The sequence below is a fragment of the Lycium ferocissimum genome, unplaced genomic scaffold (genome assembly GCF_029784015.1).
Source record: "Lycium ferocissimum isolate CSIRO_LF1 unplaced genomic scaffold, AGI_CSIRO_Lferr_CH_V1 ctg11, whole genome shotgun sequence".
Lineage (NCBI taxonomy): Eukaryota > Viridiplantae > Streptophyta > Magnoliopsida > Solanales > Solanaceae > Lycium > Lycium ferocissimum.
This window is the reverse complement of record NW_026713599.1, coordinates 111587-132562: the sequence shown is the minus strand read 5'-3', so window position 1 is coordinate 132562 and position 20976 is coordinate 111587. Positions and strand designations below refer to the sequence as shown.

General features: G+C 33.1%; 1 protein-coding gene across 1 annotated transcript; it reads left to right on the top strand.

The window, feature by feature from the left end:
- The first annotated feature begins 15823 nt into the window (after nt 1–15823).
- On the top strand, nt 15824–18988 carry LOC132041654 (putative H/ACA ribonucleoprotein complex subunit 1-like protein 1). Its single transcript, XM_059432361.1, has 4 exons — nt 15824–16072; nt 16991–17139; nt 18128–18243; nt 18485–18988. Exons 1-4 carry the CDS (start codon nt 15925–15927, stop codon nt 18666–18668), a joined length of 597 nt encoding a protein of 198 aa, XP_059288344.1. The 5' UTR covers nt 15824–15924; the 3' UTR covers nt 18669–18988.
- Nucleotides 18989–20976: the final 1988 nt, after the last annotated feature.

Sequence of the window (20976 nt, the reverse complement as noted above, 5' to 3'; positions counted from 1 at the left end):
TTTTTATAAATAATTGTTTTAATCATTCGATGTCCGGGACACCCAAAGCCGACTAATTTGATTTCGTGATGTAGAATGCTTGTTGTGAGAGGTTTAAACGCTCCCTATAAAAACGATCTACATTCAAGACTCGAAAACAAGATAGAACTTGGTTACGGATGGAGGAATACGTACATCCACCATTTACCATTTCATCACGCTCTTTTAAGGTAGAGCTCTATCGTTCATATAGTAGTGAGTTTCTTTCATCCTACAATTTACACGCACTTTAACTAGTTTCATGAGATATTTGCTACCACCCACTAACTCAAGTATCGAATAACTTTTTCCACCAAGATTTTGACAGATGGTAGGTGGAAAGAAACCACTGATATTTGTACCTCCACGGAAATTAATTTCTATATTAACTTGATATCGTATCGAAAAATAATGTTAGTTATTTTGAGACGGATGAAAGGAAAGAGTATTTCCTTTTCTCATATTTTATTTATATGATGTTTGGTAAAAAAAAAAAAAACATGCATTAAACTTTGATGGTCAAGTAGATAGTAAACTACTCCCTCCATCTCCATTGCATAATACGTGACTTTTTTAGAACTTGCATGACACCCGCTTAAGAAATCTTTGACTCTTAGAAAATTAGAAGTATTTTTACTCAGTCACTCATAGAAAATTAGGAGTGTTTTTACTAACTTACCCTAATTATATGCCTAAAAAAAAAAAACTTAATGATTCTTGATTATGTAAATAAGGGTCATTTTGAAAGAAGAAGATCAAATTTCTTCTTAAAATCTTAAAGTATCACTTATTTTGAAATAAAATAAAAAGCTTAAAAAGTCACTTATGAAATGAAAGGAGTAAATTGTACGTGCATGGGGACCTCCCCTGGTCATAACTAAAGTACTGCTCAGACGACCGACCAAATATAACTAATTAGCAAGCTGGAAAATGTGACCTTTTATCTTCTTGATTGCATTGACTGTGATTTGTGAGCCCCAAATAAATATTTGTTTGTCATCTTTGATCTATAGATATACTACATTTGTACTTCTAGCAGTAGATATTTTTCTTCCTTTCCTATTGCCTTAGAGAAAGATCAAGGAGGATGATATATAGAATTTTGTTCTGAGTTTCGTTTCCAATTGCAAATTAAGGTAGCACTTCTATTACTACTATAGTATAAAGATCGATGATGATGGGATAGTTTCTATATATATTGATGGGATGGTTTATTAGCAATTCAGTCCCCTATGTATGAAGTAATCTTGACTTACTGTTTGTCACTCCATCAAAATTCATCTCAGACTAATATTATACAAAACAAAAATAAAAAGTATTAGCAGCTCTCGATATTTTCTACTAACATTTGTTTTGTCGCCTATAGGCTATATGTATATACCCTTTTCTTCTATAGTATCATATTATTTTATCTTTAGTGAAGTCATAGATAGTCGCAAGCTTTCTTGCGTTTTTATACCGAGATCTGTAAGGGTTGTCACTGTTAGTCCTAGACAGTCCAAATTAGATCCTATTGGTACTCACATAATCGGTAAAATTAGGAAAGTGTATTACTGTCCATCTCGCGCGTGGCGAGCTTTAAACGAATGAAAAACGACACGTGGCGGTGGGGTCCATCATAATAATTAAAAAATAAATTATACAATCACCCCCTAATTTTCATCCCGCCCGCGCCCCCCAGCCTCGCCCCACCCGCCCCCCCCCCACCCCAACCGCAACTTGCCCGCTCTCTCCCACCATCGCCGCCGCACACCACCCCAACCGCCGTCCCCCTACCAGTGGCGGACCCAGAATTTTGAGTTCGGGGGTGCTCTATCCCAAGATTTTGAGTTCGGGGGTGCTCTATTAACTATTTATATCTGTTTCCTTTATGTTTTCTATACTGATTATACACTCGCGATTGAGTTTAATGGTCTTTGAGCACCCAAAATTTCTACATGGGTCCGCCCCTGCCCCCTACCCCACCAATAATTTATTTCCTTTTTCTTCTCTTATTTAGGTTTATCAATGTCTTTATAAGACCCACCAACCTTTAATGAAAGGTGAGATGAAAAAAAAAAAGTTATAGTAATGGTGAATCTCCATTTTTTCCGGTGAACAAGATGGTAATGTTACTTTTCAGATCTAAAAAGGATAAAAAAAAATGGTGGTAAGAAATAACATCCAATTCACAAATTAATTTTATATAAATAATTAAAAGAAATGAATTGTTATAATGAAGAGGAAGAAGAGAAAAAAAAAAAAAGGAAGAAGAAGATGAAGAGAACTGAACACAATGAAGAAGAAGAAGAGAAAAAAAAAGGAAGAAGAAGAAGAATTGAACAGAACGTAATAGTGGAGAAAGGGGAGGGGTTGTGACAGACGGGAAAGAGGGGTGGGGTGGGGTGGGGTCAGATGGGCGGGCGTGGGGGTTGGGCAGGTGGGTTAATTTTTTATTAATTTAAAAGAGGTAAAATTTTAACCAAAAAAAAAAATTTATGGATAAAAGGGCTATCCACGCGCCCAAGAAAAAGTGGAATCAATTGCTGCGCCACATAGGCAAAAGGTACCCAATAGGATCAATTTTAGACTGGTTTAGATGCCGATAGGTACAACCCTCGGTTATAAGTAAATGGCAGAGAAAAATGTGCAGTTTAGGAGAATTATGACTTTTTTTGCCTTTATGCTAAATTTGCATATATGTAAAGAGATTGGAGGCATTTCGAGAAAGTTTAATTCTATGTGATTTTAGGTTTAAGTCGTCCTTTTTAACGCTTTCATCCAGTAATTTTAAACTTATGAGTCAACACATCTGGAGGTTGACGTACGATATAACAAAATCATACAAGCGACCTATCATTTTAATATCCTTGATGTGTGCATCTCTATAGACTTCACTTTTTTTTAAAGATTTCTCACCTTGCCGGTCTCATGCCCAAATTTTAATAAGAGAAAAGTGTTGTGATCGGTTTACAACCAAAATATATAAAACTAACCAAAAACTAATAAATTTATGACGACTCATCGTAGAACAATTTTGTTAGTCTTAAAAAATAGTCCCGAAAATTTTACCCGAATTTGTTTAAGAGCGTGACATTTTTACTTTATATATCTACTGAAATAGCAATATAGTAGCTTCAATGCTAATTTCCTCGTGACTTCGTTTACAGATCACCGACGATATATACATTACACACAATTGAAATCAACTAAAAGCATAAAAATCCAAAATCGACATTTACAAATAATAATAAAAAATAGAGAGCAAATCAAAGATGATATTTTATGTTGTCCCAAATGGGGACACCGCCAAATTAGGCACAGATGAGCTAAGAGACCTACTATAGTAAGACATTTTAATATCACTACACTATTTATTCACCTTTTAAAAATTAATTAAAACAAAAAGTCGATACACGAATCAATTGATTGGACTGACTAAAGGAGAGAACAAAAATGGCCAAAATCGTATATAAATAAATGTGTCACCCACACACTGCTGTCGGACCACAACCATTCGAATTTCTTCTCTACTTTTTAATTTTTTAAAAAAAATTAATAGAGATAGGGAAAATTAATTTGATAAGTAATGGTGAAGCTACATAATTCGAATTAGAATACTGCAACTTGAACGACGATCACTTTTCGTTAAACTTGTCATGACATTTATGTGATAAGAAAATAGTATGTCATTAAGAAACAATAAAAAGTGCAAATTTAAATTATTTTTAAAGATATGAGGGTATCCGTCTTTGCATAACAAGCTACAAGAAAAAGACTAGAATTAGTGATGGACAACTTCTGTTGCTAAGCAATAAAGTTCATTACTTATCATAATTAACGACGGATTACCTACAGATTACCACAATGTCATGTTGGCTACGGGTTACTCGACATATTAGCGATGAATTTCGTAGTTAGTTCATATGTATTTTTTTATGTGAACATACTAAATATAAAATAATATCACATATTAAAATGGAACAGAGAGAGTAATATTTTATTGGTGCTTTTTAATTTTTTTTTCAAATTAAAAAATTCCAAACTCTCCATTATTCAAAGGTCAGCATGCCAAATTTCCGACAATAAAACTGGACTAAAGCAAAAAAAAAAAAAAAAATTTAGCCCACATCTAACACCCCCCTTTTACTCAACAAATTGGTTCGTTAATCATGTCTTTGCCACTTTAATGATGAGTGTTTGTTAGTTAAATTGATGATTAATCATCTTATTTTTTTTTTATTTTTTGGCCAAAACGGTTTTGATTTTAATCATACTAAAATAGTCACCTTTGTCTGATGATGTGTATTACTAATGGATAGAAGGGAATAATCTTCTTCTTGCAGTCTTGCTTTATTAGTGCTGTTAACCCTTTTTTTTTTTTCTCCTCCAATTTTTAATTCTTGCTGTATGGACACAATTGTTACGTATTTAGTGAACATGAAACTACCTAAATAATAATCTAATGATTTAACTACCAAGAGTTATCCTGGGTTCGGATGGATAAAATCCTTCGCTCTAGCTTAATTAGTGATTTTGAGTTCGAGCCATGATATGAAAAAATTTCGACATGGAGTGTTTCCCCCCTTAAATGAGTCTTACAACGTCAATTTAGATCAATTGGAGCTCCAACATACATTGAATACCGAGTCAAAAAAAAAATCCAGTAATTTGTTTTATGAGAGTGGGTGGCAACAGTGGCGGAGTTAGGAATTCAAGTGAGGAAATTAAAAAAAAAAGTTCTTATGTTAAGGGGATTCAATAACTTATATATATGCAAAAAAAAAAAAAAAAAAAAAAGAATCATGTTTTCCCTATCTACGTACATAGTATAATTTTAACGACGGCTGTTTTATTGACTCCCATTGCACCTCTAGCTCAGAAGCAAATCTAGGATTTCTAGAACATAAGTGAACTACTAAATAAAGGACAAAAAAAATGTATTTAGTGGGAATCAATCCTTATTCCTCTTGGTAAATAACTAAGCTTTTAACCAAGTGTACCGCTAAGCCTTTTTATAGCATGAGTGCCATCAGTCAACTCTAAAAAATATTTACATAAAATATCTAGTTTTGCGGATAGACCGTAGGTTCACGTGTCCTAAAATTTGTACATAAATATGCCCTGCTCTGGCTCCGCCCCTGGATGACGACATGGGACTTTCCTACAATAGAACATAAATGTTGTTACACGCAGAGGCGGATCTAGGATTTAATGCTTGTGGGTTCCAACTCATTTCAAATTAAAAATATAAAGAGACAAAACAAAAACCTACAGGTGACCAAGGATTCGAACCCTTGATCAAAAGAAACAAAGCTTTAAGAGTTCCTTCTTTGCACTTTATTAATGGATTCCCAAATCGTATTTCTTATATATTTATTAAATTTCAATACAAATATAGGATTCGCACAAATACATGGGGGTTCACGAACCCCCATAATATATGCTAAATCCGCTCCTGGTTACACGTGTGGTGAATATATATACAAGTCAAATACAGAGTCTAAGGATGTATACAGTATATATACAACATATACATACATAAAGAAATGGGGGTGCGGGTGGGGTGTTGATTGTTGGCGTGATTTGTGATTACTGATTAGTGGTGGATGAGGTCCACCACCCGCCGGACATGAGTATGGTATACCATTTCTTCATTTTCATAGCCGACACAAATACAAAATTACAAATCTGTTATGTACACAAACCATATATATATATATATAATCACCAGGTTAACTCGAAATATCTGAAGTATAAGAAAGAAATTAAATATATTTTTATGGGGAAACTCGAGTAAGATTCAATGTAAATTAACCTTTCAATCACTTCACTCCTAGAATCTAGCCAATCTGAAAAAGATAATTAGCAAAGTTTTGGGACGATATAAATTATAATAGTAGTTGCGTACTTATGCCATGATGGAAGAAATCGTTCTCAATCATGATGTGAGATACAAAATTAAGAAAGGTAATGCTTTTGGTCCCTTAACAATTGGTAAAGTCGAATATATTAGTTATTAGTCGTTTCACAATTTAATTATCACATGATATGTTCAAGTTGCATTGTCATTTCATCTTTAACTGTGATATAATTTTAAATTCAAGGAGTTCATTCATCACCGCACGAAGCGCGGATAAATTTACTAGCATAATATATTTCTTATATGTAGGACCGAAAATACTTATTTTAATTAATAAAAAAATTGAGTCGTAAATCACAATAATAAATGTGTGTCATCACCTGTGTCAAAATATACATCCGCACTGACCATCATATTATCCTGTTTGGTACATCGCACTTTAAAAAACTAATGTATCTTCATTTCTTTAATTATTTTTCTTAAATATAGTACGGTAAAGGCAACCTACAAACACAATATTTATTTTTAAAGAATAAATTGAAGGTCCTTTTGTCTTCCTTTTTTGTATTTGGATAAATTGACACCTAAGGATTAAGATTGAAAAAAAAAATCGCTAGAATACGAATGCTTAGTTATAAATTATAAGAAGGTGGAGGTTGATTTTTTTTTTAAAAAGAAATATTTAGGAGATTAATTTTAAAAAGGAGATGAAACTTGAAAGATGAAGCAAAAGCCGCAATTCAAGTTTGACAAAGCTTAGAAGCTATTAAATCATCATTAACTACTATGCATTTTGCATGCACTTTTCTCCTAAAGTCATATTTTAGAAGTCCTACCATAAATTGTTGATTAGATGGGAATTGAATAGTGACCTCAACTTCTCTTGCAATTTGTTGACTATTCTTAATTAATATCATATGTTAATTTTTTAGCTTCATTCTAATTCTTAATCCAGGATATTGGGTCTGAAAATTTTAACACAAAATATTGGTGACAACTTTTTTTATTTAGTCATATATGATATCCAAACTCTACTGACACAACGGATTAATTCATATTTGCAACGTGGCGCTTTCTACCAAAAATTCATGGCGCGAAATCAAGACCAACTACTAAGGACGAATGGATATCGTCCATCCCATCACATTTAAGCAACATATAAAGAAAATAATATTTTTCTTCTCCTTGAGCTTGCAAAGTAAAAGAAAAATGAAAATGACAATAATAATTACATCTTAATCCTAAATTATTTGAAATGGGGATGATTCAGTACTACAATTCGGTGGATGAACTTTAGGACATCCTTAGAATAATGTGTCAGGTGTCGTAACTAATTGAGTAACTTTAGAAGTATGGGTACAAACTCATAATGAAGGACATAATCTTGTTTAAAACGATAATTAGGCCTAAAACAACAAGGCTTAACACATTGGGATATAAAATAAAATATGTATAACATTCCTCCTCATCTTATCCCTTTGACTCCAAGGGGATACCAAGGACTTAAAAGACATGATCTTTTAGTGGTGCAAAAGAAATTAAAATGAAAGAGTAGCAAGAAAGAAAAAGCAAATTAATATTCTTCAAGAATGCAATCATGACAATGAAGCATTTCAAAATTGGTGTTCTAATTGTGTCCACAATTAAAGTGACTAATAAAAAGTACTTTCTTAACGTGCAACTAATCTCATCTTCTTGTTAGCTTCCTTAAAAAAAGTCTTGTCTATAAACTCGTATTAATTCATTTATAAATAAACATATTATTTTATTCAACCACTTTATAGTACTATCAAAAAATGCTAATTAACGACGGATCCATTGGCCTCGTCAGTAACGTTTTGAGACAAATAAGATTTTTCTTCCAAATTCCGTTACCGATGAGCCAATTTCGATCGGATGATTGACGAAAATTGGCGATTTTCTAGTGCATATAATATTTTACTCCTTCTGGTCCAGAGGCGGATTTATGTGGATGTATGGGGATCTTGCGTCCCCGGACCATTTCATCTGAAACTTGTGGTATATATATGCGGATATGTATAAGAAATAAAATATATATAAGTCTTGCCACCCCCAAGAACAAAAAAAGAGTGAAAAGTCTTGCTGGAAAGGCATAACACTGCCACTCTTGCGGCGAAAATCGAACTGCGTCGATCACTCAATTTCTTACGTGTTTTTTTTTCCTTGTGCACGCTTGGCTCTATACTTTTTAAGTTTTTGTATCTTTAATTCTTTTAACTTGCTATTCTTTGTTAATCCAAATTAACTCTTTTATGCTTTAATTAATTCTTGGCTCTTTTTACTTCCTCTTTCTTTAAGTATTAATCTCTTTATGCGTGCATTGAGTGCGTATCCTATATCAATGAGTACTAAATTTTAAAATGTCACATAAATATTAAAAAAAAATATATGTAAATCGTAAATTTCAAAATTTTAAAACAAATTCAAGTTTTAAAATGATGAATATTATTATGTTAAGAGTTTTCAAATTTAAAGGTTACTTTGATCTTTCCGCAACGTTCGCGCTTATGGAAGATGAATGGGTTGAAGCTACAATTTTGACTCTTTCTACACTATATATCTGCAAGAATACACCATGAAAATAGAGTATGAATCTATTGAGATAACGGTATTAGATGGTTTATGGAGGTTCAGATTTTTAACGTACAAAATCTTTATCTTTCTCAAAGTTTTAGAGGATAAGGCCTCTTACTCCTACAAAAAAAAAAAAAAAAAGGGTTGCTTAGGCATCGTCAACCGATATCCGCATATTCGTTCGATTTGTCTATATTAATCGAAATAGATAAATGACCCCAACCGTAACTCAATTTTGAAGAAACCGACCCGTTTACCCTATTTGAACGGTGTAGCACCCCGAACCTTCAAATCCTGGATCCGCCTCTGTTTTGGTCCACTTTATGTGACCTCGTTACTATTAGGGAGAGCTAAAGGAGTTTTTCTTTGACCTCAATTTATTCAAATACTTTCTAAATACTCTCATTGTTACTAATTGTTGTGAGTTATTGTATTTTTATGTAAATTTTGTTTCAAAAAAAATTGAAAATTTTATGTCCGATTACAACATAAAAATTATGTTGTTTAACTCTGGTACTTCGAATCGATCGGGTAACATATAGCGAAATGGAAGGAGTGTCAATTATTTGCAAATGTAGATACGCCAAAAATGAGTTGTATCATATTTGGCTCAATCAAATGAAAATGACTTGACAATTCTCTCGCTTTGTTTGACTATTATTTTTTGTTTATCCTGATCTTTTGTAAGTCCAAAAATTGACAGTTAATTAACAATCAGTAGTATTTTTCATATGATTTTTATCATTAAAATCACGGGCAGTCACATTGACATCATTACCAGTTAGAAGTCTTTCGTTTTCTTATTATTTTTACTAGTCAAACACTATAAAACAAGCAGGAATAAATAGTTAGTAACACATCAAGATCGAATATTTATAATAGTACTTAACCACTAAGTAAATTTCTGTCACTAAAAAAAAATCTTTGTGAAAAGACTATCAAGATTTCTTTATTTTTATAAAGACAGTTCCTGTCAGCTTGGGCATGTCTCAATTATTTTACTGAATATTGCTATCTTCAGTCAACATAAGCATTAGATAACTTTGTTGAAATTTGATTGGCCATTAAGATACACCATTAATGCAAAAGACTGCCATTATTTCAGAAATCAATCTCTTCGTTCAAACAAAGAACAAATTGATTAAATTGAGAAATGCAGGGGGGCATGTATACCTTGCTTCATGCGGTGTTACGAGACACTCTTCCAATTTTTTTTAGTAAATATATATAAATAATACGCAAAATGTATAAAATATCAAATCGCAAATATAAAAAATGCCAGCGCTTGTTATTACAATAATTTTCTGCCAGACCAGTACTCGTTGAAGTGAAATCCGCTCTAGCATCATCAACAAACACATAAGAAATGGATAAAATTTGATTTGTGGATTCGCCTCAGGATGGAAGAGAAGTTAGTGTAGAAAATCTTAATTTGGTGAATTGAAGTTGGTCTTAGATGTAATAGGACTTAAAATTACTGCAAGCACGCGCTAGTATATTAAGGTGCTCTCCACTATCTTTTTAGATGCTGATATAACTTATGAAAAATCTTGTGTATACCATTAAAGAAACTATGGAATAGAATTACTTAAAACTGCTATGTTTACTTTTAATTAAATAGAAAAGAGAGTCGCAACAAGAGACATCCTAAATCTTTGAGATTACATAATCTTGAGTTCCTGACAAATTAAATCCCAATATCTCATGTTATATTGTTATATATCATGCACGCACGAAGGCATATTCTTTTGATGCTTCCATATCTTATGATTGTATTTTTTTTATTTAAAAAAAATAAAATCTTTAATGCATTTCTTGGAAAACGTACAACTGTTCATGCACGAATTATCAAGATATTGTTCTTGTGAAAAAAACGTGGTGTCATAGCAAAAATTGTACATTTGGGTAGTTGTCAAAAACATTACTGCAAAGAAGTATGGGCAGACTATTTTCATGTCAACAATATGAACCGACAGTTAATAGACACTGTATCAACAGAATTTTGAACACAGATTGGGTAAGCTTTGGTTTGCTGTCGTGCATTGCACTAATAATTACACGATAAATACTTATTCGCACCGGTGTTTATACCAACATGTAAAATTAATAGAGTTAAGTAATTTAATGAGATGAGAACGTAACACATGTTAATTAATTATGATTCATGTTAAAAGTTTATGTTGCAAACACATATAATGCATTTATTGGTGTGCTGTAAATATCGGATGCGAGAAAGTTTTTACCTAATTACGCCTTGATCAGAAAATGAACATTGGACCTAACTCAACCAAAAAACTAGCTCATGATATAAGAATTGTCCAAGATCATATGAAAAATATCAATAAATTTTCCATACACCACCAATGTTGGAAATTTGACACTCACTGAAGTGTGGATAACATAATATGACGCTAACATCGGATAAACCAAGAACTGTGATAGATCTGGTTCCAATACTATAATTATTAAAAAAAAAATAAAAAATTGGGCCAATATAAAAGCTAATTTATTACTTGTGGATTGCCTAACATTATATTAAGAGAAAAAATTCACCGTTGGAAATTTGACACGCCTCAATTCCAAATAAGTCAAAATTCGGTGTATATGAATTCTTATTGTCGATTAGCATATGGATGGAGTTACAACCAGCGGAATGTAGTTGAACATCTTTTACTAGAAAATTAGTATCCAATATATAATATAGTGTATAATTACTATTTGTACATATTAACCCTTATAAGTTGTAACACCTTAGCGAAATTCCTGACTTTATCACTATTATTCATATTGATCCACTTTGGTTCGTCTATATTCAATATTGCACAAAAATAACAAGTAAAAATAGTTTCTCCAGCGCTAAAACTTCTTAATATGAATTTCTCACTATTCGTAGCTAGTTGTGTATATTGGACATATATGGTGTAAAAAAATCAACATTTCAGTAGGTACAGAAGTTTATAACATATTACAACTATCCAATAATGAATTTTATCTATATTCCAGTACGTACTGAAGTTATATGTGTTGTCCTCTTTCCATCTTATTTCTCTATGTCTGTTGGGGATAGGACTATTCTGACTTTGCTGAGTTGGTTTTCATCAAACGTATTCAACAAATCTAGGGTTCCATTATTTTTTTTAGTTTAATGTCCATCAAACTCCATGAAAATCATGAGATTGAAAAAATTAAAATAATTAAAATTTGGAGGATTCGAGGAAGAGGGTCATGTACTCATGTTCATCAATTTGGCAAGGAAGTACCAGATATTGATATTTTATGTTGGACAGCTAAGGGAAATTTTCTCTTTTAAATTTTTACTCTACCCATGCAAAAACAAAAAACAAAAAATCAGGTCTCTCAGAGAACTCTTAAAAGAAGGGACATTGATTGAAATTGTCGTATTCGATCAATCATCGAAATTACTGTTTGATTATTTTATTGTTTGATCCAGTTAGTAACAATAACTTACATTAGAGAAAATAATGATTTTTATTCGGCCAATATCAAATACTCCTAACTAATTTGCTCCAAATCAGTCGTTCATTCAGCACAGCTACAATTGGATCACGCATTCATCAACCACATAAGTGGATTTTCAGTTTGTTATAGGGTTCCAGCCCATGAACTGGGTAATGTTGAAAAATAAAACATTTTTTTGGACGGATTGCCCTTCAAAAGTACAGGTCGTCAATTTTTGTTCCCTCATATTAGTAGTCTTTAATTTTTGCCTTTCGCCTATACCCCAAGGTTCTGGGTTCGAATTCCAACTCAGTAAAAAAAAAAAAAAAAAAGATGTTTGGTCCCTTGAGGAACGCAAAACTTACTCGCCAGGAATTTTGAATGCAAAACTATTCCAGACAGAGCTTTTACCGGCGGTGCGAATGCAAAATTCTACCTCACTTTTTGCCTTATGCCCGGCGCGCAAAACTCTCTAAGCCAGAGTTCAAACTCGCCCCACGAAGGTAGTAAAATTACCTGAGATAGGACAGAGTTTTGAAAATGCTACTAACATAATCCAAACTCTCTTGTGAGAATTTTTTTACATTTTCGGTTTGAGCGGTTCAACCCAAAAAACCAAGAATTTCTAACGAAAAGCAAAAATTAAAGACCACCAATTTAATAGACAAAAATTAAAGACCACCCAAAATTAGGACATCCCTGCGAATTGCCCAAAATAAAATAAATGTGATATATATCTCAAAAGGAAATCTTATTTCTTGGTTAGCCTTTTAATCCTCTTTATTGTCGTTCAAAGCAAATAACCGTTGGAACCATTAGCAGTATCACATATCAAATTGTTTATTAGCTAATTCTTACTCCTCTTCATTCTTTTAAAAGACCCTCGAATGACAATCATTAAAGAAACATTTATTTTGGTTTTGAACTCTTCTTTGGCTATCAAAGATGAGTCTTTGACCTTCTACTATATATATTTTCATGTCCTCTCTTTCGTGTGGAGTATCAATATTATAGAGCAAATACTCTCTCTTCTTATACTGAATTTTCTTTATATCAATTTTTTTTTTAGATTTTGGCTCCTAATTTTATACTAGAAGAGCTTGTTGAATCCTCGAGGATACACCTCATTCACAGGTGAAATATCCTCAAAGACGATCTTGGTGCATTGGCATGCCTCCATGTTTTAAGAATTACAGACAAGTGTTTGTGATCAAGTATTTTCTGTGAGATTTCCAACAGGTAATAGACAATTGGGATGCTGGTTGTATCTAGCATATATTCTATCTCCTAGTGAAGCAACCGAATAGCTGTGAGACGTTAATTTCCTCAAGAATGACGAGAGAGGTTAGGCGAGACTTAAAGAAAGTAGCGAGCTACCATATGATTTTTAAGTAATAAGAACAATAACTTTATAAAATTTAATTATTGTTTCCCTTATTAGAAGTTTTGGTTCGCCGTTAATCGCATTATATTTATAGAAATTTGTCAAAGATTCAATTCATAGCATTTTCTCAAATGCACTCATCCTTATCTTGTGAAAGATTGATGTTTTGTTTACTTGTCTAGGCATGCATCAAATATTGCAATTAGTACAAGCTAAGGAGCCAACTTAATTAGGCAGAGGAACATTTTAGAGAATTAATTAGCATATGTAATGCAATTGTTAAGATTTGATGAATGAGGTGTTTTTTCTAAGAAAGGTTAGGCCCTCTAATATCTTTTTTAAATAGACGACAAAGAAAACCAAAGTTTGAATTTGACTTGAATAGAGAGTTAATTTAAATCAACATATCATGATAAATTAGCATTTTATTTCTACATTGATTTGATTGCTAACTATTCCTTGAGTTGATGAAAACCAAATAATTCGACAAATGACTTGAATAGAGAGTTAGTTCAAATCAACATATTATGATCAATTTAGCAAATTATTCCTATATTTACTGGCAGAGCGGAGATTTCATTAAGAGAATCAAAATAGCAAAAACTAAAGACACGAAACATCAAGGTGATTCAACATAGTAGTAAATATATTTTTTTTTACTTATCTACACAGTGTACTTATCTAATGAAGTAGTTCCATTGACATCCCTTTGAGCAAGTTTTTATATCAAAATCCAAACAATTTAACCTTATCAAATAAAAATTAAAATGAAACTACATATCGCTTAACGTGTTAAAATATTTGGGCTGTACTAGAGTTGGGCTATCATTATTTTTGTTTTTGGGCCATAGTTGGCTGAATGTGTAATTGGACCAGTCTATTGATGAGGCTGATGTATAATGGTTCCCATGAGGATTTTCAGATTAAGCAATGTCTACATTTCAGGTCCAGTAGTACCTTCAACTGTAAAGCCCATTTCTTTCAAGCGAGTAAGAAGCCCAACTTGATCGAAACCCAAATCAGGCCCAAATTGATAACAAAACCCTCCATCCCTTTGGTTTTCATTCTCAATCACATTTTTGGATATGACTATTATACATCTGAGTCCATATCTATTATTAAGAGCCAAAGCTTAGTACCAAATATGAAGGTAAAAACATGGACCCTCCTCTTTCTAGGCAAACAAATGGAAAGAAAATAAAAAAAAGAGTTAAATACAAGTAACATATACTCATCGCATAAAGAATTTTTACATTATCAAGCTAATGATATGTACATTTCTTTTATAGCAATTAGGGAACAATAAAATATGATGAATGACTTATGTGAAATCACCTCAATAACGTAAAATTCTTTTGCGCGATCAAGTGTATAATTTAAAACCAAAAAACCAACAAAAAGAATAGAGAAAGTGAAGCCTTTAACAATTAACAAATCAATTGGATAATCATTTTCTATACTTTAATTCTACTTTTGTTGCATCGAAGGTTTAAACTCTAAATTTCTCAACACATGTTCCTTTTCCAGCTAACAATTAAGTGAACTAGGTAAACGGTCAGCAAAATACAATTAAATTAAGATTGTACTCATTCCGTCCACTTTTACTTGTCTATATTTGACTTAGCACATCCTTAGGCCCTTAAAGAGCAATAATGACAATTTTACTATATCACCCCTAATTATTAATCATTTAAATAATTAAAATCAATCAAATATACTTTAAAAATTATACAACCACAAACAATTCCTTGGAGTTTCTAACCCTATAATTAATAATAAGGGTAAAATAGTTATGAAAAAGTAAATTATTTCTTGGTTCTCCAAACTAGGCGAGTTAAAGTGGACATCTATTTTTAATATACTGGACAAATTAAAATAGACAAATGGAGTATTAATTAATAATATGATAAAATTATAATTAATCTATCATCACATGTACTCCCTCCCTCTACCCCAATTTATATCACACTTTTCGCTTTTCGAGAGTCAATTTGACTAAATTTTAAAGCTAAATTGGATTAGATTAACTCAATATTTTAAGATTAAAATTTATATATTTGAAAACTACATGAAAAGTATTATAAGTTGCAACTTTTCTCATCAATTTGGTAGAAAAAAAAACATCTTAAAGTGTTGGATAAAGTTCATCCAATTTAAAAGTGACACATAAATTGAGACAGATAAAGTATATAAATAACACAAAACATATTTTCACTTGTGTGCCATATAACTCTAAGGGCTCGTTTGGCACGAGGGATAAGGATAAATAGTCCCAAGATTATATTTGAGATAATTTTATCCCATGTTTGGTTGGGATAAAATCACGGTATAACTAATCCCAGGATTAATTTATTCCATGAGAATTAATAACTAATTTCGGAATAACTAATCCCAGTATAATATCCCGGAATAACTTGTTTCCAATCAAGCGACCCCTAACTTCATAGTCACTTAAAAAGTAATTAGAGAAAGAAAATAGCGTACGATGAGTAGGGTCAAAACCGGAAGAGCAAATAGTTTTGTCTACTTATAGCTCACTGGTAAAACCCTTAAAACCCTACACCCATTTTTCTTCAAGGCCGCTCAGTCTTCATTCAGAGTTGAGAGAGTATTATTGAGAAGCAAAATGAGACCTCCAAGAGGACGTGGTGGTGGTGGTGGATTTAGAGGCGGCAGAGATGGCGGCGGCCGTGGTTTTCGTGGCGGCGGTGGTGGACGTGGTGGTGGTGGTCGCTTTGCTCCTCGTGATGAAGGCCCCCCTCCCGAAGTCGTAGGTCAGCAAATACACACATTTTGCCCTTTATATATCTATATATGTATATGTGTGTGTGTGTGTGTGTGTGTGTGTGTGTGCAGTTAAATATGTTTGTTTGAATATTACATAAATCTGTTTCAAAGTTGGTTGTTATGTTGAAATGTTGTTATAGACAGTTTTGGCTGTATGTATATTATATGTGTGTGTGTGTGTGTGTGTGTGGAGGCATTTAGCACTTCCTATATGTATATATATACTGTTAAATATGTTTGTTTGGATATATTTTTTAGCTGCTATAAGAAAAATTGTTACATAGAATATATATAATAGAGTCACACCTCTCTATATAACAGCATTGTTTTGATAGTTTTTGATTGCTGTAGTGAAATACTTTTATAGAGGATGGCTGTTATAGAGATGTCTGACTGTATAACATAATATGAAAATTGGTTCTAAATAGAAGTTGGATGTTATAGAGAATGACTATTATAGAGAGGTCTGACTCTGTGTGTATATATGTCTCTGTATGTGTAAGCTATATATGTATACTGTATGGGTAAAGATTTGATTTTGATTGGTATGTTGTTATAACAATGGTGTATGTGTATATGTATGTGTGTGTTTATAAGCTATATGTGTGTAATGTATGTGTAAAGATGTGATTTTGATTGGTAATATTGAAATGTTGTTATAGAGAGGTCTGACTTTGTATATGTATATGTGTGTGTGTGTGTGTGTGTGTGTGTGTGTGTTTAAGCTATATGTGTGTAATGTAGGGGTAAAGATGTAATTTTGATTGGCAGTATTGAAATGTTGTTATAGAGAGGTTTGGCTGTGTATGTTTTTGTTTTTGTGTGTGTGTGTGTGTGTGTGTGTGTTTATAAGCTATGTGTAATGTAGCGTGAAGATGTGATATTTGATTGGTAATATTTTGCAGAGGTGTCTTCTTTTGTGCACGCATGTGAAGGAGATGCAGTGACAAAGCTAAGAAATGAAAAAATCCCTTACTTTAACGCGCCTATTTACCTTCAGAACAAGACCCAGATTGGAAAGGTTGATGAAATATTTGGTCCTATTAATGAATCTGTAAGTAATCTTGTTTCCCATTGCTATTTTGCTTACTATTTACTGATGCTATGTTTAGCTTTTATATCTTCTTTTTTCGGTAAAGATGTTAGCTTTACTATTCTGTTGTAGTAATATTTCGAATAAAAAATTGAACCTTTAATGAATTTGAAATCTTTGAAAGTTGTGCAATTGTATAGAAATGGAACGGTAAACGTTTCCAAACATTCGAAAATATAACGTGTCATATAATTGATATGGAACAAATAATTGCCTTTGAGAAGAACAGAGCGAGCTTATTAAACAATGGCGCTCTAGTTCTGTTGCGGGCATGTACTGATTTTGAGTCCTTTCTTCATCTGTGCAATTGTTTTCCATTGATTGCTTCCTTAGAGAGGTCTCACATTTGCTTCTATTTCTTTTTTCCTTGTAAAAAAATAATGCTTCAAGAGGAAACATGGAAATGGTAAACGTTTCCAAACATTTGAAAATATAGCGTCATATAATTGATATGGAACAAATAATTGCCTTTGAGAGAACAGAGCGAGCTTATAAACAATGGCGCTCTAGTTCCGTTGCGGGCATATACTGATTTTGAGTCCTTTCTTCATCTCTACAATTGTTTTCCATTGATTGCTTCCATAGAAAGGTCTCACATTTGCTTCCATTTCTTTTTTCTTTATTAAAAAAATAATTCTTCCAGAGGAAACATGGAAATGTCACTCTTGTCAAAAAAGAAGGGAATTTTTTACTCTTTAGCTCAATAGCGAGCCTTAACTAGTTTGCCGGCTTAGTGGTGGCCTTAATGTGTGTCTAACATGTGCCATAGAATCATGTTTAATGCTCCATTTTGCGGCAGCACCTAGATAAGAAAAGTTGGAGAATTTTGGTCCCATTGGTGTGTCCTTACGTAATCCCTTTTCCGGTGTTACCTTCTTACTTCCACTGGTTTCAAAATTTGTTGTTTCTAAATGCTGATAATGATGATATTTGGGTATGATTTGTGCAGCTTTTTTCGATTAAGATGATGGAGGGAATAATAGCAACTGCATATTCAGCTGGAGATAAGTTCTACATTGACCCAGCTAAGCTTTTGCCTCTAGCCAGATTTCTTCCACAGCCCAAGTATGTTTAATTTGCTCTACTTCACGCTTTCGTTCATCTAGATATTCTTGTACTTATATTGAGTAACAATGGCAATGGTTTATGTTCAAGAATAACTTATAAACGAAAAGTGTGTGAGATGAGAATATAACAAACCATTCATTGAAATCCTATTGTTAAAGTGTATGAAGTCTGCACTTCGATGTTTTCTTTGCTTTTTGAAGTTTGAGCAAATGCTAAACAATTTTGTGTTCTGTTTCAGGGGATCTCAACAAGCTTCTAGAGGCGGTGGACGAGGGGGAGGAAGAGGCGGTTTTCGTGGCGGACGTGGAGGTGGTGGGGGTTTTCGGGGTGGACGTGGAGGCGGTGGTGGTTTTCGTGGGGGTAGAGGTCCGCCTCGAGGCGGTCGCGGAGGCGGTTTTAGGGGTGGTAGAGGGAGATTTTAAAAAGAAATATAATGTACTTTTGATCTCTCTATTTTAGTTTTTGTAATTCTGAATGCTGTGAACTCCATTGGGAGAATGTTATCATAGTTCCTTTATCTTCCATCTTTTTTTGATTTAACGTTGTTTTGTCCATTTGTTACCCTTCATGATTAACTACATCGTGATTTAAATGCCTACTATTACTCTAATTATAGGCAATGTCCAGTTGGTCTTGGTTATCAAGACCCCTTGTTGAGTGAAGTTGGCATTGGTTTGTATATGCATTTTGTTGTTGTTTGGTCTGATGGAGTGATTGACTGAAAGTAATTGTCTTGTGGAAATTCATTTCTATTTCTCTTTTCTATATAAATTGTTAGGGGTCAGGACATATATATTTTGAAGCTCTGTTTCAAGAACCTATCAGTCCCCAGCTGAAGAGAGTGATCAAAGATTTTGAAAACTAAGATTTTACGGTGCAGTAAGCTAGCATTTGGCCATAGAATCCAAAAAAAAGTTTGGAAAATCTTGATTTGGGTGAAGTTTTCAAGTTTTGGAAATGTGTTTTACAAAACATGAAACATTTTTTATACCCATAAGTTTAAAAACTATCAAGAATGCCAATCATACATATTCGGTAATCCCAAATTATGCAGAACATGATATTTTATAACAACTGCTAATAAAGCATTTACTAGCTACTACAATTCAAATTACAATATAAAGATTCATTTTTTATCTTCGCAGTGGCATTCTGCAGTTGGCAGAGCAATTTTCCCTAAGTTTTCTTCTTCTACTGTTTGGGCACTGCTTAACTCATTCACTTTATAGAAGAGACTCCTTTAATTGTGGAAATATGGTAGATAGAATTAGTTTGGTCATAAATAGATGGGGCTTTTTTTTTATTTTTTTATAAAATATAAAAATTTGGGGTAGTTTTTAAAAAAATTTATAAGGCCAAAACATAGATCTTGGCCAAAAATAAGTTTGAACCAGAATTTGGGATTTGAAGATTTGTTTTCAAAATCTGTCAAAATTTTATGGCCAAACAAAAATTTGAAAACAAATTTTCAATATATACTTTCAAAATCTATGACCAAACGAGAGCTAAGTTTTGTCTATAGTGACAAAGGGAAACATTTCGGCTGGAATGGGTTCACCGTGGAAAAAGTACCTTCATTCACTTGTCTTTGCTACTTGGGAATTGTTCAGAAGACACATGGAAACACTCAAACATCTCCCTATAATGTTGCATAAGCAGATTGATCATGTAGGTGACTATCATAGAGTCAAGTGATTTGCTATTGGATAAAATATTACGTAGATAAATTGATTATTGTAGGTGACTATCATCGAATCGAGTAATTCGTATCTGGAATTTAGCCGCCTATCTCATGCCATATAGATATGATTAGAAACGAAGTTATACGGGACATGATATGAGTGATTTCCGTGGCGGACAAGTTGAGGAAGTAAGACTGAGGTGGTTTGAACATGTGAAGAGGAGGTGTACGGATGCACCAGTTAGGAGGTGTGAGAGATTAACTATAGTAGGTTTTCGAAGAAGTAAAGGCAGGCTGAAGAAGATTGGAGGAGGTGATTAGACAGGATATAGCACATCTACAACTTACCGAGGACATGCCCCTATATAGGAAGGTATGATTTATGAAGGTTGAGGATTGGGGGTAGAAAGGTAATTTGGTAGTCGAGTGTTGTCGCTTTTATGGGGAAGAGGTAGGGAGCTAATCTCCCTTTCTCCTTATCTGTAGTGTTATTAGTCCTCTTGTAATATCTTACCCTCCAATTTTTATTACTACATGTTACTTCGTTTATCTTATTATTTTGCTGATTATATTTTTTTTATTTTCTTTCAAACCTGTTTTGGAAACACTTTCCCGAGCCGGAAGTCTAGTGGAAACAACCTCTTTCCCACTTTTTGTGGGGGTAAGGTCAGTGAACGATGGGACACCAAAAACATTGACTGTTGAACCATGAGGCAAGAAATTCTCAAATAAAATTCGGAAGGAATTGAACTATCTGGATGAGCCAAATGGGTATCAATGAGGGTAATTTGTGCCCACAATCAGATAAAGGGTATGATTGAACATATAAGGATGACCAGCCGTATGAGGTAAGAAATTCTTAAGTATGATACTAATGGAAGGAATTGAAATATCTATTCCGGCCTGAAATTGCGGAGGCTTGGTTGATCAAGCCGCTGAGTATTAATCATACCCTCCCCAGACCCAAATGTGGGATCATACTGAATTTGTTGTTGTTGCCTATCTCATGCAATACTTCTTCTTTCTTCGAACCGGTTCCAATCAAAATT